The sequence below is a fragment of the Canis aureus genome, chromosome 31 (assembly GCF_053574225.1).
Source record: "Canis aureus isolate CA01 chromosome 31, VMU_Caureus_v.1.0, whole genome shotgun sequence".
In the NCBI taxonomy this organism is placed as follows: Eukaryota; Metazoa; Chordata; class Mammalia; order Carnivora; family Canidae; genus Canis; species Canis aureus.
The window spans coordinates 23,847,331-23,871,714 of NC_135641.1; the positions used below are offsets into that span (position 1 = coordinate 23,847,331).

Genomic DNA, 24,384 nt, shown 5'->3' on the forward strand with positions numbered 1-24,384 from the left:
ATCCTCAGAAAGAAACTGCACCTAATGAAAGATTAGCCTTCTGCCACCAGCTCTAATTTGGAAACCAGTGGAAACTAGCTAGTGAAGGCTGCAGCTCAGCCAAGTGCATTGTTGCCTGGCATTCTAAAGTGACAATACAGTCTGTTTGCAGGATATAAAAGGGTGCTCAGAGGGGAAGAACTTGTATTTGTATTTGTCCAGCCTGCTGGGGAGATGCTGGCATCCCGCTCCAGTGTAAATTAACCAGCAGGATTCCAGGTTATACATCATTTGCTTGTGTATAGGGTCACCGTGAGTCAGCCCCCCAGGGCTCAGTGACTCTGTGTCCTTAGGAAAGCCTGAATGTGTGACCTGCACAGCTGACACAGGCTTGACATCTCTCCATAGACCAGCACTTCTCCCTCCAACCTCATTCACAACGGTGAGTAGGAGATGTGGGTTTGGAGATTCTAATCCCTCTTCCTTAGGGTGGCTTCTTACCCTTTAGAATCTCTTTGGTGAGGTATTGAGGGAAAGCTGTGTGCCAGGCCCTTTATTTGTGTGTGGGAACCCACCTGACCCTCACATCCAACCGTGGATTAATTGCAGCCTCAGTTTATCAATGAGGAAGCTAAGATTCAGAGAGGGTGAGGACCCATCTTTGGTCACACAACTGATGAATGGTAGAGCTGGAATTCCGACCCAGGCTTGTTCGAGCCCAGAGTCTGTTCTCTTGGCTACGACACCATAGGGGTTCTTAGAAGAAATCCCACTCGTGACACTGTCAGGGAGTTTTGCCCTAAGAATTTTTGACACTGAAAAATATGCCCTAAACCTTCTGAATTTTCTCAAACATTGCCTAAATATGATTGATAAAAGTAAGGGAGAGAAAAGGGCTCCAGATGTAGGGTACTTTAGGAGATAGACTGTCAAAGGTAACCCGAACCCAGTGGGTAGGACAAACACCATTCAGTTTATAGAGAAGACAGCTTGAAGGACATGGAAGACAAACTATGTAATTCACATTTTTAAATGTTTACTGATTCCTGCTCCCACTTCCTTGGGCTTGCCTATCAGGAATACTTTTACTCATCCTTCAAGCTCCAGGCATAATGTCACCTCCTCCGAGGAGCCTTTGTTGACTTCCCCAGCAGAGCTAGTTTCTCCTCTGGTGGCTTTCCTAGTACCCACTGAAGAGGGCCTTCCTTTCTGACACCATATAGGCTAGATGCAAACCCCAGCTGTAAGACTTCAGGCAACATACTTCACCTCTCTGTTCCTCAGTTTCCCTTGTCTGGACAATGAAGATAATAGTAGCACCTACAGCCCTGGGTTGGTTGTGGACTTTAAATGAGAAAAGGAACACGCAGCCTTTAGCACAGGGCTGGACACATACTAGGAACTCCTTAGAGTTGTTTATTATTTATAATGCTGGGCGTTGGCAGCATATGAAATAAATGCTCATTCAGTATTTGTGGAAGGAAGAAAATATACAAGGAAGGAAAGAGAAGAGAGAGAAGAGACCAAGCAGCCACAGAGGCTCTCTTCAACCAGGGCTGTGCCAGCCTGGCATTTGGAGCTGCAAGTGCCACCTAATTCCTCTCTGTATGCACCCTACCCTCGCAGGTCAAAATTTGGTACCTGCATCTCTAACTCCCCAGAGACCTAATCCCATGCACTGCGCCTCTCCCAGCTTTGCAGCAACAGTGCCTCACCTGTCTGACCAGTTCCTACTCTAGAACAATCACCAATCACACCTGTGTTGGGGTGGGCAGACGGGAAGGCCTGGGACCAGCCCCTCTGGCTCAGGGAAAACCAGCCTTGTTTCTCCTAACCTGGCTCACCTGTTTCTTCTAACTCCACCTACTTGGTGGTGACTGCATTCAAGTGGACCTGGAAAAGGTGACCAGCAGAGTGGCACAAGATCTGCAGTATTTGTGACAAGGTGAGAACCACAAGGAACAGCACAGCACTAACAGCAGACACTGTCTCTGTGCTTCCGATGCACCAGGGCTGTGCCAAGCACCCTGCGAGCACTGCCCCTGCATCCGGTCCTGACCACGGCCTCAGGAGGTGGGTGCTCCTGCCACCTTCCTTTGCCAGGGAGAAGCCCAAACGGCCTAGTCAAGCGGCCACATCTGACCGTTGAGCACCTTAACCGAAGTCTGCTGCAATGTGAAACAGAGTGGAAATGTGCCCATTCCCAGCTTCTAGATGAATCACAGATTGAAATGATAGTGTTTTGAGTACATTGGGCTGACCAAAATATTATGATAAATTGCATCTGTTCCTTTTTACTTTTTAAATGTGGCTACTAGAAAATGGAGGCATGTGAGTGGCGTTGTGTCTTCGAGGAAGCACCGGGTTAGGTGATTACCCTAAGCCAAGGCCAAGATGCCAACCCAGGTTGAATGTTTCCACAGCCTCGCTCTTCACTCTGATGCTGAAGCCAAACTTCTACGTAACACACACATCGTCCCCACATGTGATGGGGACCAAACAGAAGGGTGTGGCTCCTGAGGAGATGAAATACATTCATTCCTCTCTTCCCCCAAGCTGGTGTACGTGTGTGTGCGTGTGCGTGCACTGCTCTTTCATGGAGAAAGCAGGGAAATGCTGGGGCACACCCACGGCCTCTCAGGCCCTCAGCCGTGCAAACAGCAGAAGCAGAATCTGTCTACTTCCAGGTCTGTCTGCTTCTAGAAACTGGCCTCCTCCCTGCAGCCTCTCCCAGGCCTCCTCTACTCCACAACCTAGAAGGAGGCCAGGCCCAGGTTGTTTGATACAGGGTTGAAACCCAGATGCCGAGGAAATGGAACGATGTCGGGTAAAGAGAAAGGCAGAGAGGCCTTCACGCAGCTGGAAGGGCTCTAGGAGATCGTGTGGCTCCAAACCCAATGTCACAGATGAGGAGACCGGGCTTCAGGAAGCTGTGCCCTCCGTCTTGGTCACACAGCTGAAGTCCGAACCAGGACATCTGGGTCAGAGTCTGCTTTACTCTCTGGCAGTATGTCATTAGATTTTAATCTGGTTTGCAGAGCCCTGCCTTTCATTCCGGGTGCAGTAACGGCCTTCAGCTGTGCACAGGGCTGCACTTCCTCAGGCCACACACTGCCTCCTCCTGTCCTACGTCCTCAGTCCTTCCCAACCTCTTTCCACACATTGCTCAAGCCCTGTGAATATTCACTTGCTGACCATAAACCATTGTTGGACCCCAGAACTTGAGTATCTAGTTTCCATGCCCATTTTCTGGCTTCCGTGCCCATTTTCCTAGTGTTGCTCATATTTGAAAACAATGCCCAATGCCCATCTCTAAGGAGCTGGGATCCTTAGATTTGGGTTTGTAAATCAAGCCTCAGAAACTTTACTTGCTTGCAGAAATCAGCTAGGGACTGTATTTTATTAATCTAATTAGTCTGATTAACCCTTGATTCCAGAAAGCCTACCACAGTCCCTGGCATTATAGAGGTGCTCAGTAAGGGTTTGTGGAATTTCAAGTAATTATCATGATTATAGTGACAGCAATAGCTACCACTGTGTGCCAAGTCTGGGTCTAGCCCATTTCATAGATTTGGCTACTGAGGCTAATAGTGGTTAATTGGCTTTTCAAGAACTTATTAAACTCAACAGCAAAGAAACAAACAATCCAATCATGAAATGGGCAAAAGACATGAACAGAAATCTCACAGAGGATGACATAGACATGGCCAACATGCACATGAGAAAATGCTCCGCGTCACTTGCCATCAGGGAAATATAAATCAACACCACAATGAGATACCACCTCACACCAGTGAGAATGGGGAAAATTAACAAGGCAGGAAACCACAAATGTTGGAGAGGATGTGGAGAAAGGGAAACCCTCTTGCACTGTTGGTGGGAATGTGAACTGGTGCAGCCACTCTGGAAAACTGTGTGGAGGTTCCTCAAAGAGTTAAAAATAGACCTGCCCTACGACCCAGCAATTGCATTGCTGGGGATTTACCCCAAAGATACAGATGCAGTGAAACGCCGGGACACCTGCACCCCGATGTTTCTAGCAGCAATGGCCACAATAGCCAAACTGTGGAAGGAGCCTCGGTGTCCATCGACAGATGAATGGATAAAGAAGCTGTGGTCTATGTATACAGTGGAATATTCCTCAACCATTAGAAACGACAAATATCCACCATTTGCTTCAACGTGGATGGAACTGGAGGGTATTATGCAATTGGAGAAGGACAGACTTTATCTGGTCTCATTCACTTGGGGAATATAAAAAATAGTGAAAGGGATAAAAGGGGAAAGGAGAGAAAATGAGTGAAAATATCAGTGAGGGTGACAAAACAGTGAGAGTTTCCCATAACTCTGGGAAATGAACAAAGGGTAGTGGAAAGGGAGGTGGGCAGGAGGTTGGGGTGACTGGGTGATGGGCACTGAGGGGGGCACTTGATGGGATGAGCACTGGGTGTTATTGTTATGCAATATGTTGGCAAATTGAACTCCAATTAAAAAATTTATTTAGTTGATAATCAAAAGAGTTACATTAGACTATTGCTATATTTGGTATGATGAAAAGGATTCTAAACTAGAAGGTTTCTTACTGGTTCTACCACCAATTCGTTTATGATTTTTCTTTCGGCACTCCGCCTTCCTAATCCTCAGTTGTCTCACCTGAGAAACATGCTGGTTAGATTCACTCAATTTCTGTTAGGGGCACTTTTCAATGAGGCTGTACACTACCACCAGGTGACCTACAGTGCCATGATTTAGCTAAGAGCATGGTTATCAAATAAGAAAAAAAAACTATTTTCTACTCAACTTTTAAATAAACATTTAGATTTTTATCACAATAGCTAATTTTTACAATAATCTTTTTTTAATTTATTTTTTATTGGTGTTCAATTTACTAACATACAGAATAACCCCCAGTGCCCGTCACCCATTCACTCCCACCCCCCGCCCTCCTCCCCTTCTACCACCCCTAGTTCGTTTCCCAGAGTTAGCAGTCTTTACGTTCTGTCTCCCTTTCTGATATTTCCCACACATTTCTTCTCCCTTCCCTTATATTCTTAACCAGCAACACAAATCATTATATTTAAGATTTGTGTGAAATTAAACCTAGATCATGTTAAATGCCTTGCTCACATTTAGTTTGCTGTTATCAGCCATGACTGACCATATCCTGAATTTTGGTTCAGGTCAGAGGGACATTCTATCAATCCATTTGATATATCTCCCCTTCCACTCAAAATCTTCACACCTCTCACCAGTTTCTTATCAGAAAACCTCAGAGATAGCTATCCTTACCACTCGTACAGCAATTCCAAAAGTATTTTTTTGTGACTTAATACTAAGGACTACAAATACCTCTCTTCTAGTCATGTAAGTATAGGAAATTGTGGTATAAATACGTTTCTACTTTGGAGAGGTTTTCACAGTTCAATGTGTGTTGAGACCCTACAAGATTGAGCTGCTGTGGATGTAGCGGTTCCTAAAGATGTCTGAGCACAGAACACTGAGGACAAGGGTCAGGGGTGGGGACACATTTCACGGGGACTAGCGAACTACGGAATAGCTTCTTGTGAAATCCTAATCTAGAAGCTTCCTTCCAGTCTTTCCTATTTTCTCCTAGAGCAAACTACCTCTGATGTGCATGGTAGGTTTTTCTAATGGAAAGTTTAAAATGATATTTGTGTTTTGTACAGTTTCAATCAGTAGAACCTTCCTGAACTTCCTGAACCCCAAGCAGAAGCTGCAAGAAACAAAATAAGAAACAGAGTATTACTGGCTTTCTAGCCCATCTATCAATCACTAGCTTTCTCTTTTTTATTGTTTTATGCTTGTACACATAAGTTTATTTTTTTCATTTATTTGGTTTTTATTTTAATTCCAGTTAGTTGACATACAGTGTTATATTAGTTTTAGGTGTACAGTATAGTGATTCAATAATTCCATACATCACCTAGTGCTCATCTGGACAAGTGCACTCCTTAATCCTTGTCACCTATTTCACCCATCCCCTGATCCACATCCCCTCTGGGAACCACCAGTTTGTTCTCTGTAATTAAGAGTCTGTTTCTTGGTTGATCTCTTTCTCTTATTTTTTCCCCCATTGCTTGTTTGCTTTGTTTCTTAAGTTCCACATGTGAATGAAATCATATGGTATTTGTCTTTCTCTGACTGACTTATTTCACTTAGCATTATATTATATACCTCCATCCATGTTGCAAATGGCAAGATTTCATTCTTTTTTATGGTTGAATAATATTCCACTGTGTGTGCATATATATATATAATCTTTTTCCTTTTTTTAAGATTTATTTATTTATTTATGATAGACAGAGAGAGAGGCAGAGACACAGGCAGAGGGAGAAGCAAGCTCCATGCAGGGAGCCCGACACAGGACTCGATCCCAGGACTCCAGGATCGTGCCCTGGGCCAAAGGCAGGCGCCAAACCGCTGAGCCACCCAGGGATCCCCTCCTTTTATATATATATATATATATATATATATATATATATATATATATATATACATACACACACACACACATATAATATTTTTCCATTCAGTAGTCCATGGACACTTAGGCTGCTTCTATATCTTGGCTGGCTGTAAATAATGCTGCTATAAACACAGTGGAGCATGTATTTCTTTGAATTAGTGTTCTTGTATTTCAGTAGTGTGATTGCTGGGTCACAAGGTACTTCTACTATTAACTTTTTTTTTAATATTTTATTTATTTATTCATGAGAGACAGAGAGTGAAAGCAGGAGACATAGGCAGAGGGAGAAGCAGACTCCCCGCAGGAGCCTGTTGTGGGACTTGATCCCGGAACTCCAGGATCACACCATGGGCCAAAGGCAGATGCTCAACCGCTGAGCCACCCAGGCGTCCCTACTATTAACTTTTTGAGGAAGCTCCACACTGCTTTCCACAGTGGCTGCACAAGTTTGCATTCCCAGCAACAGTGCAAGAGGGTTCCTTTTGCTCCACAGCCTCGCCAACACCTGTTGTTTCTTGTGTTATTGATTTTAGCCATTCTGACAGATGTGAGATGATGTGTCATTGTAGTTTTGATTTGCATTTCCCTGGTGATAAGTGATATTGAGCATCTTTTCATGAGTCTGCTGGCCCTCCATGTGTCTTCTTTGGAGAAATGTCTGTTCGTGTCTTCTGCCTGCTTTTTAATTGGATTATTTTTTGGGTGTTGAGTTTTTTAAGCTCTTTATTTTGGATACTTAGCCTTCATTATCCAATGATACTGTTATGTCATTGCAAATATCTCCCCCCACACTGTAGGTTGCCTTTTAGTTTTGTTGATTATTTCCTTTGCCCTGCAGAAGCTTTGTATTTTGATGAAGGTTCAATAGCTTAGTTATGCTTTTGTTTCCCTTGCCTCAGGAGACAAATGTAGAAAGAAGTTGCTATGGCCGGTGTCAAAGAAGTTACTGCCTCTGCTCTCTTCTAGGATTTTTATGGTTTCAGGTGTCACATTTAGGTCTTCCATCCATTTTGAATTTATGTTTGCATGTAATGTAATAAAGTTGTCTAGTTTCATTCTTTTGCACATTGTTGTCCAGTTTTCCCAACACCATTTGTTGAAGAGGTTGTCCTTTTCTCATTAAATATTCTTTCCTGATTTTTTGAAGATTAATTGACCATATAATTGTGGGTTTGTTTCTAGGTTTTCTATTCTGCTCCATTGATCTGTGTCTATTTTTGTGCCAGTATCCTACTGTTTTGATTGCTACAGTTTTAGCTTTGTAATAGAACTTGAAGTCCAGAATTGTGATGCCTCCAGCCTCACTTTTCTTTTTCAAGATTGCTTTGACTGTTCAGTCTTTTGTGGTTCCATACAAATTTCAGGATTGTTCTAGCTCTGTGAAAAATGTTGTTGGTATTTTAACAGAGATTGCATTAAATGTGTAGATTGGTGTGAGTGGTATGGAAATTTTAACAATATTTTTCTCTTCCAATCCAGAAACCAGTGAAATAGAAACCAAAAGAACAGTAGAACAGATCAGCAAGTGATGCCTGGGTGGCTCAGTGGTTGAGCATCTACCTTCAGCTCAGGGCTTGATCCCGGCATCTGGGATTGAGTCCCACATCAGATTCCCCACAGGGAACCTGCTTCTCTCTCTGCCTGTGTCTCTGCCTTTGTCTCTGTGTCTCTCATGAATAAATAAAACTTTTTAAAAAAAGAACAGATCAACAAAACTAAGAGCTGGTTTTTTGAAAGAATTAAGAGTGATAAAGCCCTAGCCGGACTTACCAAAAAGAAAAGAGAAAGGACCCAAATAAATAAAATCATGAATGAAAGAGGAGAGATCACAACCAACACCAAAGAAATACAATTATAAAAACGTATTATGAGCAACTATATGCCAACAAATTAGGCAATCTGGAAAAAATCCCTAAAGATGTATAAACTACCAATACTGAAGCAGGAAGAAATAGAAAATCTGAACAGACCCATAATCAGCAAGGAAACTGAAGCAGTAATTAAAAATCTCCCAACAAACAAGAGTCTGAGGCCTGATAGCTTCACAGGGGAATTCTATCGAACATTTAAAGAATTAATACTTATTCTTCTGAAGCTGTTTCAAAAAATAGAATGGAAGGAAAACTCCCAAACCCCTCCAAGAGGCCAGTATTACCTTGATCCCAAAACCAGACAAAGACACCACCAAAAAGGAAAATTACGGACCAATATCCCTGATGAACATGGATGCCAAAATTCTCACCTAACGACTAGCCATTAGGATCAAACAGTACACTAAAACATTATTCACCATGACCACGTGGGATTTATTCCTGGGCTGTAAGGGTAGTTCAACATCTACAAATCAATCAACATGATACACTACATTAATAAAAGAAAGGACAAGAACCATATGATCCTCTCAATAGATGCAGAAAAGGCATTTAACACTTTCTTGATTAAAACTCTTCGCAGTATAGGATAGAGGGACCATATCCTGATATCATAGAAGCATTCTAGAAAAAGCCCATAGCAAATATCATTCTCAATGGGGAAAAACTGAGAGCTTTTCCCCTCAGGTCAGGAACACAGGGATGTCCACTATCACCACTGCTTTCAACTTAGTACCAGAAGTCCTAGCCTCAGCAATCAGAAAACAAAAAGAAACAAAAGGCATTCAGTCGGCAAAGAAGTCAAACTCTCACTCTTTGCAGATGACATGATCCTCTATATGGAAAACCCAAAAGACTCGACCCCACAATTGCTAGACCTCATACAGGAATTCAGCAAAGTGGCAGGATATAAAATCCATACACAGAAATCAGTTGCAGTTCTATACACTAACAATGAGACAGAAGAAAGAAAAATTAGGGACTCGATCCCATTTATAATTCCACCCAAAACCATAAGATACCTAGGAATAAGCCTAACCAAAGACGTAAAGGATCTGTAGTCAGAAAGCTAAAGAACACTCATGAAAGAAATTGAGGAAACACAAAGAAATGGAAAAATATTCCATGCTCATGGATTGGAAGAACAAACATTGTTAAAACGTCTATGCTACCTAGAGCAATCTATACATTCAATGCAATCCCTATCAAAATACCATCAACTTATTTCAGAGTTGGAACAAATAATCCTAAAGTTTGTATGGAACCAGAAAAGACCCCCAAATAGCTAAAGGATCATTGAAAAAGGAAACCAAAACTGGTGACATCATAATTCCAGACTTCAAGCTCTATTACAAAGCTGTAATCATCAAGACAATATGATACCAGCAATGTCCACAATAGCCAAGCTATGGAAAGAGCCCAGATGTCCATCAACAGATGAATGGATAAGGAAGATGTAACATATATATATATACAATGAACTACTATTCAGCTATCAAAAAAATGAAATCTTGCCATTTGCAACAAAGTAGATGGAACCAGAGGATATTATGCTAAGTGAAATAAGTCAGAGAAAGACAATTATCATATGATCTCACTCATATGTGGAATTTAAGAAACAAAACAGAGGATCATAGGGAAAGAGAGGAAAAAATAAAACAAGACAAAATCAGAGAGGGAGACAAACCATAAGAGACTCTTAATCATAGGAAACAAACTGAGGGTCGTTGGAGGGGAGGGGTTGGGGGCAGATGGGGTAACTGGGTGATGGACATTATGGAGGGCACCTGATGTAATGAGCACTGGGTATTATATAAGACTGATGAATCACTGAGCTCTACCTCTGAAATCAATAATATATTACATGTTAACTGAATTTAAATAAAAATTTTTAAAATAAGAAATAAGGTCCATTTTATCTAATGTCAGTATTGCTACCCCAGCTTTCTTTTGACAGACATCTATTTGCATGATAAATGTTTCTTCATCCCCTCGCTTTCATCCTGCATGTCTTTAGTTCTAAAATGAGTCTGTTAGGCAGCATATAGATGGGTCTTGTTTTTTTAATCCATTCTGTCATCCAATTTCTTTTGATTAGAGCATTTAACACATTTACATTAAAACTATTATTGATAGATATGTATTTATTGCCATTTTATTCCTTGTTTTGTGGTTGTTTCTGAAGATTTTTACTGATCCCTTCTTGTCTTTCTCTCACATCTTGCTGATTTTATTTAGTGATGTATTTGGATTTCATTCTCTCTATTTTTGCGTGTTTATTGGTAGTTTTTAATATGTGGTTACCATTACGTTTGTATATAATCTCTTCTGCAAATAGTAGTATATATTAAGTTGATGGTTGTTCAAGTTTAAACCCATTCTTTTCTCCCCCTCAATTTTAGACATACATTATTATATTTTATATCCTTTTTGTAGTGTGAGTTCTTTGATTTTTTTTACAGAAATACTCATTTTATTGCTTTTGTGTTTCCTACTTTAATACTGTCATTTTTAAGCTCTCCTTTCCACTCAAAGGGTCCCCTTTAATATTTCTTCCAGGGGATCCCTGGGTGGCTCAGTGGTTTAGCGCCTGCTTTCGGCCCAGGGTGTGATCCTGGAGTCCTGGGATCGAGTCCCGCGTCAGGCTCCCTGCATGGAGCCTGCTTCTCCCTCTGCCTGTGTCTCTCATGAATAAATAAAATCTTTAAAAAATAAAATAAAATATTTAAAAAAATATTTCTTTCAGGGCTGGTTTAGTGGTCACGAACTCCTTCAGTTTTGTTTTTTCTTTTTTTTTTTTTGTCTGAGAAACCCTTTTTCTCTCCTATTCTGCGTGATTAGCTTTCTTAACCATAGTGTTTAATGAGTTTGCTTCCATATAGATCCAAAGAAAGAGAGATAGACTTGAAATATGATGCAAGAACTATTGATGTACCATTCACTTCTTTTTTTTTCTTTTTTTCTTTATTTAAATGATGTCTTAGTTTTAAGAAACTTAAATAAGGCTAAATAAACACTTTCTAGCCACATCCCAAAGTGTGTTAGGCATGATACTGGTGCTTTATGTAGGTAATATGGGTGGGGATAGAGCCGTTTTCCTGATCTAACAAGAATGGTAAACACAGGAGGTCAGGCAGGAAATCTGAACTCACTGAGCACCATTGGGACTGAACCCGGGGTTCCATGCCTGGAATAACTATTTGTGTGGACCAGGACATCGACTGGAGGTCGGGTGCCAGGGGAGAAGGGAGAAAGTGACAGCCCACATATTCTGATTCAAGTGGAGCCCTGGACATGAACCAGAATCCAGTCATGACCTGCTAGGAACCTTGACCCAGTGTTTATTATGGTTTCTTAGGAAAAGGTTAGGAAACAAATTTGTTTGCATGACACATGAATATAAGATCGCTCAGGGGTCCAAGGTTAGAAACGTTTGCAAATCCCATCCAAAGTACTGACCTTGGGAAATCCACACTTAGAATTCAAGGAGCTAAAATGGGACATTGTATTTCAAATCCTGGTTACTGTTTAGATTGTGATTGCAAAACTGCTCAAACTGGCTTTACAGAGAGAATGCTTTAAGCAGCCCCATCCTTGTAGCTCTACATCCTGACCCATCCTGGGCCTTGTTCCTCACAGAATGGATCTGCTCCTATCCCTCGTGCTCTGCACGCTGGCGGCATGCTGCTGGGCTACATCTGTACCCATGCCAGTCCTCCCCTTACCTGTCCTCTCCCGTGACTGCAATAACTCGGGTATTCTGGAAGTCGCAGGCTTTGCCCTGCAGGACATTAACAGAGACCGAAAGGATGGCTATGTACTGAGCCTCAACCGAGTGAGCGATGTCCGTGAACACAGACAGGCAAGTAATGGTCCCCTATCCAGGACAGGTGCTTGCTGAAGTTGAGGAGGCCAACCAGGGGATGGGAACCCAAAGACACATGTTGGCAGGTGCTTTCCAAATCTGAAACCCTGCTAAGAACGTTCCTCTATTCTCTGCCAGTGTGTTCTATGTGTTTTTACTGTTTTTTGTGCTAATAGTTCTCCTACTCTGACACTTGTCTAGTATCCCACAGGTTATCAGAAATCTTCACAAACATCACAGAGTTTGGCTTTGTCATAAAAGAGAGACATTTTGGCCAGTCTTTAAGGGTTTCTGCTTCATGTGGGATGCGATGCATTTCTCAACCCCCTTCCACAGGTTGCTATGGGATCTCTGTTCTATCTCACACTGGATGTGTTAGAGACTGACTGCCATGTACTCAGCAGGAAGCCGTGGAAGGACTGTGGGGTGAGGCACCTACATGAATCGGTAAGTGCTTATGTCTAGGTGCTCCAGAAAAGCTAGGTGTGTTCTGGGTTGGGTGAGGATTGCTCAATATGTGTCATTTCTTTAATGTCCTTCATTATAATCTCGGCCCAGGTGGTTATTCCAATGCTGTAGGTCAGAGTTTAATCCAAGGAGTTTCTGAGAGTCCCACTGGGAGTCATAACCCCAGAAGTGAAAAGTTGCTCCCAAATTATTTCCTACCTTTAAGACCCTCTTGTAGGCTCTGAGCTAGTGTTTGAATTATGAGAAAAAAAGATTTGAGATGTAATGCTCTTGTTGTGTATCTAAGGAAGACTGTAGAAGCAATGGAGGGAGAGCTGCTTTATTGGTTTTATTTTGCCTTATTTTGTTTCAGTGAACACTGATATGAGATGCGAGGTTGGGGAGAAGGTAGGCTTACAGTATGGGAGCTCCCAGAGGTGCCATGGAAGGATTTCCTGGAATCGTAGAACCTAAGGGGCCTCAGCATTCAACATTTTAAAGGCAACTATTAAAGAAGCTTGAAAAAAAAAATGAAAAAAAAAATAAAGAAGCTTGAAAATAACCTAGCTTTCTTTTGCATCTCAATTATCCTGAGGTTATTTCCATTAATTGATATGCAACTTTATATTCTGAGTGCAGGACTATGTTTAGAAGTAAAGTATTTGATTAAGATATCTTTTCTAATCATTTAACTGAATTTGTCAAATTGCACCTATCTAGTTTTGAAGAGCAAAGAATGTTCTTACCCTGTTGTGAATTATATTTGTTAAGGTGATACTAGCTGCGATAATACATACCCTAAAAAGTGTTTACTAATTCCAACGTGGTAGAAGTTTATTTAAAGTTCAAAAGAGAAATTCCAATCAAGAGGGGGGTTTCTTCCAGGAGTGACTTAGAGACCCAATTCCTTCCATGCTGTGGTTTTAGACTCTGTCCCCTTCAAGCCATGGTGTCTATGACCACCGTGCTCATCTGCATCAGGCTATGGAAAGAGAAAAAGCATGGTAGACAGGTGACATGTGGGAGAACTTCATGGGCCACATGGAAATGGTTCCAATCACTTCTCACATTCCTGTGGTTGCAATTCAATTATACACAGTCACATCTGATCTGGAAGGAGGCTGGGAAATGTAGACTAGCTGGGTCTCAGAAGAAAGTTGAACTGTTTAATTTGCTTGCAATTTCTCACACCCCAAACTGCCAAAATTGGCCTTAGCTTTTCATTATTTAAAAATAAAATGTCTAGTCTAACTTCGGGGGTATTTTTAAAAGCCAGAGTTGGTTCCATCCTTTCATAAAATGTGTGTTTCTTCCAGGTTTATGGTCAATGCAAAGCACTATTTTATGTTAATAAGCCAGGAAGAGTTCTCTATCTACCTGCTTATAATTGTACTCTTCGCCCAGGTAAGAAGGCACTCTGATTTTGTTCCTTTTAATAAAAGATGGAAAAAAAATAAAAAATAAAAGATGGAAAAAGAGCATTAAATAGGGCTATGCCTAGAGTATGCAGTGTTCTCCCATCCTATTCATACCAAGGCCATGTTCTTATATCTAGTATTTGCCTCTCCTGTGAAGTTTAACTTGCACCATTCCTTTTCCCCACAAGGAATCTTCTTAAATCACTTCTTAAATCATTTATGATAGAGGGTTGCATTAAATCCTAAATTTTCAGTCTGATAGAAATTGCTTAATCTCTGGTCCCTAAGCTCCCTTTCTAGCTCTCTCTAACATTATTTTCCTGACTATACTAACACTCCACTTCCTACAACTGGATGGATATTTCACTATTTTCCAGACACACATTGCACTTTCCAATCTCCACATCTACTTGTGTGCCTCCTTCTCCACTGAGAATGCCCTCACCTGACACCCTCTGCCCTTAGAACTTACATTCCTTGAGGACCCCCCAATGCTGCTGTTTCTACCATGTTCTCTATTCCAGAAAGGAAAGGTGCTCTCCTGTGCTCATCCCTATAAAGCTTAAGCCTAACCACTCATGGAACAACAGAGACAATATGCTGCCTTGATTTGGGTCTCCTATCTTATATCATGTAGAACATATATTCCTTCCTCCCTGTCAAAAGCCCTCCTTCCGTTCCTATTAAGTGTAAGGAGGCCATAGTATTGTTGAATAAGTGAACTAAGAATGCGCTGAAACTAATGACACTTCAAATATGCGCATGTATTTGTTCTGGATCCTTCTTTGGAAAGCAAGCATCCAAGGCATGGGGAAACAGGATATGGCTACTTGTCAAACTATTATGTGCATGTGACTCCCCTAGTGGAACTTGTTCAAGTGCAGATTCTGAATCTAGAGGTGTGGGGTTTGGCCTAAAAGTCTGCATATCTAATAAGCTTCAGGAGATAACAATGCTTTGGGAGATAAAGCAACAGAGCAAGTATTTTATTAGCCACAGTTTAAGCTTCCTGGTTGTGAAGATGAGTCTTACTTAAAAAATCAGAGAACAACCAACAAGACAGACTGGGATTGTTGTTAGTGGTACCAGAGTTATAGAAGGCCAGGAAGTGACCCTTGGGGGCAACGGTGCAGGAGTGACAACCTATGGAAACTGCCTCATGATATGCCCAAATTTGTGCAAATAGACATGCAGTTGATCAAAACAATGCATTTGCTCTATAAAAAGAACCTCTGGGGATCCCTGGGTGGCGCAGCGGTTTGGCGCCTGCCTTTGGCCCAGGGCGCGATCCTGGAGACGCGGGATCGAATCCCACATCAGGCTCCCAGTGCATGGAGCCTGCTTCTCCCTCTGCCTGTGTCTCTGCCTCTCTCTCTCTCTCTCTCTCTGTGTGACTATCATAAATAAATAAAAATTAAAAAAAAATATTCAAAAAAATAATAATAATAAAAATAAAAATAAAAAGAACCTCTGGAAATGCTCCCTGGCCTGACGTTCACACAAGTTTTGCCACCCCCAGCTCCTCCCAATCAGAAATTCTCACTATATATTTGGCATAATTATTCTATCCAGTAACACAGTGATTTGACCAATATTTGTTTTCTGGCTCACTTATATGGTGTGCAATGACCTTCCATAGGTCATTCACACATCTGTTCACTCAACAAGCATTTGCTAAGCACTTATAATGCATTAGACATTATATTAGGTGTTGGGGGCTAAAAGGTGAATAAGACACGACACTAATGAAATCCCAACATTTTAAGACATTCAGTCTGCCTGACAGAGGCAATGATGGTGAAAAGTATTGAGCTAACTGGGAAAAAGTTTTTTATATCAATATAAACACACATATTATGTATTTTTGAGCAAAATTCCTCTGGTAAATAACTTTGTGTGAGGTATAACAAAAATCTTGCTTTTTTGGATTATGAAAATAGTACACACTCACTGCAGAAAGCTTGCTGCTGACAGTTTTCTTTCCAGATAATGCCTTTTTCACTCCATCCTTGCTGAAATGATTTTTTAAAAATTTCTGCCTCTGCTGTGGTCATATGATTTATGGGATTAAAAATCATTAAGGAGTTTTATTTTTAAACTTCTCTCTTTGGTGTCAACAGTTTCTCGAAGAAGGATTCACAATAGGTGCCCTGATTGCCCCAGCCCCAGAGCCACTGACTTGTCAGATCCCAGGGTTCTAGAAGCTGCCCTGGAATCTCTCGCAAAATACAACAGTGAGAGCACCTCAAAGCAGTATTCTCTCGTCCAAGTCACCAGGGCTTCTAGTCAGGTGAGGCTGAAGTGTCGTTACACCAACAATGTGTCTCATAACTGTTACTGTCAATTCCTAAGCTGAGAGGAGTTTTGATTCCAGCTGAAAAGCCTTTTCTTTGTTCCCTACTCGGGTAGACCTCAAGTACATTCAATCATGTTTCAGTTTCTGAGTTATGCCATGGGATTTCCATCAGAGTTGTGGGACTCCATTTTACTTCATTGGCCTTAAGGTGAGAAGGGAAATTGACTCATAGTCTCCTTGGTTATTCTACTTAGGTTCACTATTTGTTGCTACAGTCTCATATTTGATTGACCATGGATCATTTAGCAAGCCAATTTCTGCTTCATCTTAAGGTGTGGAGTAGATTACAGAGGTTTACAGATTAGGGAAAATGGAGGCTCACTTTTATTTGGATTATGTTGAATCTATTTATATAGAGAAAGACTAAGCTAAAAACAAATCTGCAGGAGAAAAAAGCAGCTCACCCAAGGGAAGGTTTTTAGAGCTCTTTCAAATCCTTAAGAGGGGAAGAAAAGTATGATGATTATATTTTTAAATAACAGAATCACAATATATGCTTTGATCTTGGGGGAGTACAGGGACAGCAGGAGACCTGTGTTGACAATGACTCTGAGGACATTTGGTTCTCGAAAATAAAATGCTGTCAAACCTGAATCATTTCTCCACATGGTAAGATTTAATTTTTATTTCTCAACTTCCCTCTCATACCAGTGGGTGTATGGCCCTGCGTACTTCGTGGAATACTTAATCAAAGAGTCACCATGTACCAAATCCCAGGTCAGCAGCTGTGCACTTCAGCCCCCTGACTCTGAGGTAAGTATTCCTGAATGTCTTCATAATTTAAGATTTGTGTTCACGAGTCATCTATACATACTTATGATCATAAATTATTACATGAGGTGTTATAATGCATGAGATGCTTTTCTTCCCCTCAAGGAACAACTAAGTAGAGATTGTGTTGGCTCAGATGCAATAATAAAGGATTTTATTTTATTGTAATTGCAATTTTCATCAGCAATATGATGCCTTCACATACACAAAAAAATTGATCATAGGGCACTATAAAACACAGACAGATTTTCTCAGTGGTTTGTGATAGTCCTGCTTCTATCTAAATAAATCCAGTTATATTTGGAATACAGCATGGTGTTCCTTTCCTTGGACCACTCCGTAAGAAGGAAAAGAAGTCAAATAGGGTTTCTTTCAAAGAATGTGGCCAAGATAGGCAGGGCACCTTGAAACCATCTGAAACATACCTGGTGGGAAATGTTGATTGACACAATGTGTTATAGCACAATTGGGTAAAATGAGTCAAAAGGCTTTTTCCTCCTTATTTACTTATACTAACAACTTTATTACGATATAATTTACACATCATAAAATTCACCCTTTAAGGTATATTCACAGAGTTGTGCCACTATCACTACTATCTAATATTAAAATATTTTCATCATCCCATAAAGAAACCCCATACCCATTAGCAACTCTTTCCTCACCCCAGCCCCTGGAGATTGCTTGGCTACTTGTTATCTCTATGACTTAGTCTTTTTCTGAACATTTTGTATAATGGAATCATGTTGCGTATGACCTTTGGTGTCTGCTTTTTTTCGCTTAACATAATGTTTTCAAGGTTTATCTGTGTTGTAGCATGTATCAGCACTTCATCCCTTTTTATGACCAAATAACATTTCATTGCATGGATGCACCATGTACTGTTTATTCATTCATTAGTCTGGATATTTGGGTTGCTTCCCCATTTGAGCTATTATAAGTAATGGTGCTATGAGCATTTGTATACCAGTTTTCACGCATACTATGTTTTGTTTCTCCTGAGTATGTAGTTTGAAGTGGGATTGCTGGGTCACACTTTATGTTTCACCTTTTGACTAACTGCTGAACTGTTTTCCAAGGTGACTGCACCAGTTTCACAATCCCATCTGCAATGTATGAGGGATACAATTTCTCCATATATTTGCTCATACTAATCATTACCTGTCTTTTTAATTGTAGCTATCTTATTGAGTATGAAGTGATATCTCATTTTGGTTGTTACTTGCATTTTCCTCATGGCTAATGATATTAAGCATCTTTTAATGTACTTATTGGCCATTATTATATATATGTTCTTTGGACATCTCTCCAATTTAAAATTGGATTCTTTATTTTCTTATTGATGAATTGTAATAGTTTTTTACATATTCTAGATACAATCCCTTTATCACATACATGATTTCAAATATTTTCACTCATTCTCTGGGTTGTCTATTCATTTTTTTAAAGATTTCATTTATTTATTCACAAGAGACACAGAGAGAGGCAGAGACATAGGCAGAGGGAGAAGCAGGCTCCCTGCGGGGAGCCCAATGTGGGACTTGATCCCAGGGCCCCGGGATCATGCCTGAGCCAAAGGCAGACACTCAACCACTGAGACACCCAGGTGTCCTGGTTTTCTTGATGATATTCTTTGAAGTGCAAAAGTTTTTAATTTCCATGAAGTCCTATTTATTTATTTTTATTGTCATTGAACGTTCTTTTGGAGTCATCTTTAAGAAATCATTGCCTGATCCAAGATCACTAAAATTTACTCCTTTGCATTTTTCAAAAATTCTTGTAGTCTTAGTTCTGATGTATAGGTTTGTGACCCATATTAAGTTAATTTTTGTATATTGCGTAAGGTAGGTGATTCAACTTCATTCTTTTGCATGCCAATGTCCATTTGTCCTAGAATTTTTGTTGAATAGACAATCATTTCCTCCCATTTAAGTGTCTTGGCATACTTCTTGAAAATCACTTGGCCATCAATGTCAAGGTTTATTTCTGCACTCTCAATTTTATTCTATGGATCTATATAGCAATCCTTATACCAGTGCCTCACTATCTTGAATACGATAGCTTTGTAGCAAATTTTGAAATTGAGAAGTGTGAGTCCTCCTATTTTGTTCTTCTTATTCAAGATTACTTGGGTATTCCAGATCCCTTGCATTTTCATAATAATTTTAGGATCAGCTTGTCATTTTCTATTTTAAAAAGGCAATTAGAATTGTGATTAGAATTGCCCTGAATCTGTAGACCAATATAGGACATACTGTCATCTTAACAATATTAAGTCTTTCAAGCCGTGATTATGGATTGTCCTTCCTTTTGTTTAGGACTCATTTGATTTCCTTCAACAGTGTTTTATAGTTTTCAATGTTTGATACTTACTTATTTGTATATCTAAATATTTTATTCTCGTTGATGCTAACATAATGTATTTGTTTCTTTAATTTTGTTTTTGAATTGTTTACTGCAAGTAAATAGAAATACAATTGATTTGGGTATACTCACCTTGTATTCTGTAACCTTGCTGGATTCATTTGGTAGTTTAATAGTGATCTAGTAGATTCGTTAGGATTTTCTACATGCAAGATCATGTCATTTGCACTTAGAGATAGCTTTACTTCTTTCTTTCCAATGTGTGTGCTTTTTAGTTCCTTTTCTACCTAATTTCTCTGGCTAGAACTTCCAGTACAAGTCAGACAGAAATGGGAAGAGTAGACATTCTTATCTTATTCCTGTGGAAAGTATTCAGTATTTTATCATTGAATATGATGTTAACTCTAGTTTTTTCATGCATGTCCCCTATTAAATTGAAAAAGTTCTATTCCTAACTTCTAAATATTTTTTCTTAATAAAGAAAAGCAGTATTAGAGTTTATTAAATGTTTTCTCTGAGTTAATGAGGTAATCATGGGGGTTTTTTCTCCTTTAATCTATCATTATTGTATGTAACAATGACTATTGTATGTTAAAACAATTTTACACTTAAGGGATGAATTCCAATTGATCATGATATTTAATCCTTTTTATGTTTTGCTAAATACAGTTTGTCAGTAATTTTTTTACAAGATTTTCCACTTATAAGCATAAGAGTATTAATCTCTAGTTTCCTTGGATTGTCTCTGCCTGATTTTCATGGGTTTAACATTAGCCTCACAGAATGAGTTGGGAAAAATTCCCTCTTCTTCTATCTTATTTTGAAAGAGTTTGTTAAGGATTGGTGTTCAGTCTTCTTTAAATGTTTGGTAGAATTCACCAGTAGGCCTGAGCATTTCTTTGTGAGAAGTTTGGGGCTTTTTTTTTTTTACTATTATTAATAATTCAACCTCTTTACTTGTTAGAGGTCTATTCAGATTTTCTATTTCTTCTTGGGTAACTTTTGGTAGTTTGTGTCTTCCTAGGAATCTGTGTATTTCATCCAAGTTAACCTAATTTCTCAGCACATAGGAAAATGTTCATAGTATTCCCTTATTTCTGAAAGATTGGAAGTAATGTTCCCTCTTTAATTCCAGAGTTAGTAATTTGAGTTATTTTTTCTTGGTTAGTCTACCTGAAGTTTTATCAATTTTGTTGATCTTTTCAAATAATCAACCTTCAGTTTTATTTTTCTGGGTTTTTAAAATCATCTAGTTCATTTATTTTCTCTCTGTTCTTTATTATGGCCTTCTTTTTGATTGCTTTGGGATGAGTTCTTTTTTTTCCCTAGGTTATGTAAACAATTTGCTATCCTTTTTTTTTCTTTTAAAGGTTTTATTTATTTGAGAGAGAGTGTGTGTGAGTGAGAGAGAGCACAAGCAGGGGGAGGGGAAGGAGGAGAAGGAGAAGCAGACTCCTCACTGCAGGGAGCCCCAATTTGGAGCTCGATCCCAGAATCCTGGGATCACTACCTGAGCCAAAAGCAGATGCTTAACTGACTGAGTCACCTAGATGCCCCACCTCTTTTTCTCCTTTAACAATAGTGTTTACATCTACAGATTTCCTTCTAAGCAATGTTTTAGCTGCATCTCATAAGTTGTGTGTGTTTTGTTTTGGTTTCCATTCATCTCGAAATATTTTCTAATTTTCTTTGTGATTTTTTTCTTTGACCAATTGGTTATATAGGCATATGTCATCTAATATTTGCAGAATTCCCCAATTTTTTCTCTTATCCATTTCTAATTTCATTCTATTGTGATTGGACGATATGTTCCATATTATCTCAATTCTTTTAAATTTATTGAAGTTTGTTTTATAATTTAACATAATGTTCTATGCACACTTGAGAAGATTGTGTATTCTACTGTCTTTAGGTGGAGTGTTCTGTAATGATTCGTTTATAGTGTTGTTTAAGTCTTGTATTTCCTTGATGTTTTGCATAGTTGTTCTAACCATTACTGAAAGTGAGGTTTCCATCTATTATTGTTGACTTGTCTTTATTTTCCTCAAATTCTGTCAGTTTTGCTTATGTTCTTTGGGGCTCTGTTGTTAAGTACATATATATTTATAGTTGTTGTGTCTTCCTAATAAATTGAACTTTTTATCATTATAAAGTGTTTTCCTTGTCTCTACTAACAATTTTTGTCTTGAAGTCAACTTTGTTTCATATCTGTTTCATTGCAGCTCTCTTTTGGTTATGTATATATAAATATATAATATTTTTACTTTTAGCCTCTGTGTGTCTTTGGATCTAAAGTGTGTGTCTCAAAAACCTTGTATAATTAGTCAAGTGAATTTTCTCAGGGAATAATTGGGAATACATTTTCATCCTATTCTGTAGGATCACTCCTCACTTCTCAATAACATCTTGGGCAGATCCATAGCTTTCTGGTCATTTTCAATAATAAGCTCAATTTCACTTAGGTAATTAAGATTCACTTGCAGGTCTGAAAAAATTATACTCAATCAATTCTGAAACAACACTTCTATCTTATATCCAATGCAAAGCTTTTCTTTCTCTCTGTAGCTTCAGCCTGACTCAGAGCTTAGGACCTGCTGTGAGAAAGGAAGTCAAGGTCTATTCTTTCATTTTTTTTCTCCCCTTTCTGTAATTTTTTGTTTAATTCTGGCTCTTCCAAGTTCCAAGAAGAATGAGAGAGGGGAAGAGTGAACAGTACAAAGTCTTTTTTTATATAACTGCAGTTGTAGTTTTCTCTTGCTCTACACTAGCCCTCCATAAGACAGGTTCCCAGTACTGGTTCTCTAGAGTAATACCGGTGTGGATTCATCCAGAGATCCTTTCCTGGCAGTATGATGTATTCTCTAGTTGACTCCTTGGAGCCACTCCTCCTCAGATTCAGCCCTCACAGATTTTTACTATCATATGCCCCTTGTCTGGAAGATTGTCCCTTCAGTAGATACTTTCAAAAAAGACCTACCAATGGCATTTGCATGTCCCATGGAAATCACACATTTTTACTCTTCCAAACAATTTAAACAGTCTTCCCTTTCCTGCCCTTTCTCCTTACCCTACCATAGCAGGCTGCTTTAGCCAAGATCCTGCTTTCAGAATGCTCTGAAAGAAAAGCTAATACCAATCTTCATAGCCCATATGTCCTCACACTTCACATGTTAAGCATGACCACAAACTCGCTCTTTGTGGTTCACTCTAGATTCATCAGGAAGTAGAGTAGCTCAGCAAATCCTACTCAGAATAGGAGTAGACAGGCTCTACTTGGTACAGGTAACTGCAGTGTCTCCAGAAGGTTCTCTTAAAGAGTGTCTCCTATATGATTTGGTGATGAATTGGAGAAGGAAAGAGACTAAAGCACCATTCTCCAAGGACTTTCTACATTAATTAATTTTCCCATCCTAAGGAATTTCTAATCTTCTCTTTCTATAGTCTGGACATGGGTGATCAAGTAATATTCAGGCAATCCATTTAGACACATTTTAGTAAATTCCATGTGAATATTCTTAAGAGTTCTTCTTTAGAAATTGAGGCAATATTTTTTTTGCAATATTTTATTACAACATTCTATTCGTACTTGGATATATGTATACTCTATGACTCTAAAATTCCTCTTCTAGGAATTTACCCTGAGAAAGTAACTAAGAACTTATTAAATAATGCAGAGGAATATTAGCTAGTGGTTATAAAGAAGATCTCAGAAAACTATTTAATGCCATTAGAGGATTTTCACAATATATTATTAAGTGACAGGAGAGAGTTATAAAATAATATATGTAACAATCCTATTTATCTAGAAGAAAAATATATATGCATAGGAAAAAGAGTTACAGGAAAAGAAATCAGATCATTGTGGGAAACAGGTACCTTTCATGCAGTTACAGGTCTTTTTATTTCTTTTTGTTTATTCATATTCTAAATAAGTATTTATTATATTTGTATTAAGAAAAAATTACTTTATGTCTAAATAAAGAGATGTTGAAGGAGCTGAGAAGGATTTTGTCTGAGGAAACACAGGTGGAATATATATAAAAGGCACTACTATGTGAGAGATGAGAACAGGTTTTCAAAATGACCCAAAGATAGAAGTAAGACCAAGAGGTAGATATTCTGTAGAGACAGATTTCTACTCAATACAAAGAATTTTCTAACGGTTTGTCCTCAAGAAATCCTGGGTTTAGAAACACCTGGGTGGCTCAGTCAGTTAAGCATCTGACTCTTGATCTCAGCTCAGGTCTTGATCTCAGGGTCATGAGTTGAAGCCTCTCATGCTTGGCATGGAGCCTACTTTTTACAAAAAGGAAAGGGGGGGGTGCCTGAGTGGCTCAGCTGGTTAAGCACCCAACTCTTGATCTCAGCTCAGGTCTTGATTTCATAGTCATCAGTGGAGCCTACTTAAAAAAAATAAAATAAATTTAAAAAATAATTCCTGAGTTTCACATCATTGGAAGATATGTAGCCTAGTTTGGGTGATTATTTGGTAAAAATGATCTAGAGAGAATTGACTCAGAGCCTGCCCATAACATTAGGAACGTAAAAATGTCGATTGGTTGTGTGTATACAAAAGCAGAAAGCAAGTTGATTTCTATTTATAATCATTGATAATCATTAATACTCACAGGACATTGTGTTTTCTCTTTCTTTAGCCTGTTGGTATTTGCAAAGGTTCTCTGGGTCAAAGAGAATTAGAAAAGTTCGTCTCCGTGACTTGTCACTTCTTTGAACCACAGGTATTTTTCAATCTAATTGTTTGTCTTCTTGTGAAGAAGAGAACAGATAAGCTAAATTCTAACTGCCCCCACCCCACCCTCTCCTTT

General features: G+C 39.2%; 1 protein-coding gene across 2 annotated transcripts in view; it reads left to right on the plus strand.

The window, feature by feature from the left end:
* Positions 1–24,384, plus strand: part of FETUB (fetuin B) — a 30,852-nt gene that overhangs the window by 5,346 nt on the left and 1,122 nt on the right. The window contains exons 1-6 of one of the 2 annotated variants that reach the window (XM_077880005.1): positions 11,877–12,199; positions 12,539–12,649; positions 13,966–14,053; positions 16,188–16,357; positions 17,075–17,176; positions 24,214–24,297. In XM_077880005.1, coding sequence (XP_077736131.1) covers positions 11,978–12,199; positions 12,539–12,649; positions 13,966–14,053; positions 16,188–16,357; positions 17,075–17,176; positions 24,214–24,297 — 777 coding nt within the window. In that variant the 5' untranslated portion in view covers positions 11,877–11,977. Of the gene's footprint in view, positions 1–11,876; positions 12,200–12,538; positions 12,650–13,965; positions 14,054–16,187; positions 16,358–17,074; positions 17,177–24,213; positions 24,298–24,384 lie in introns of those variants that run through there. The other variant, XM_077880006.1, reaches the window with a different exon arrangement.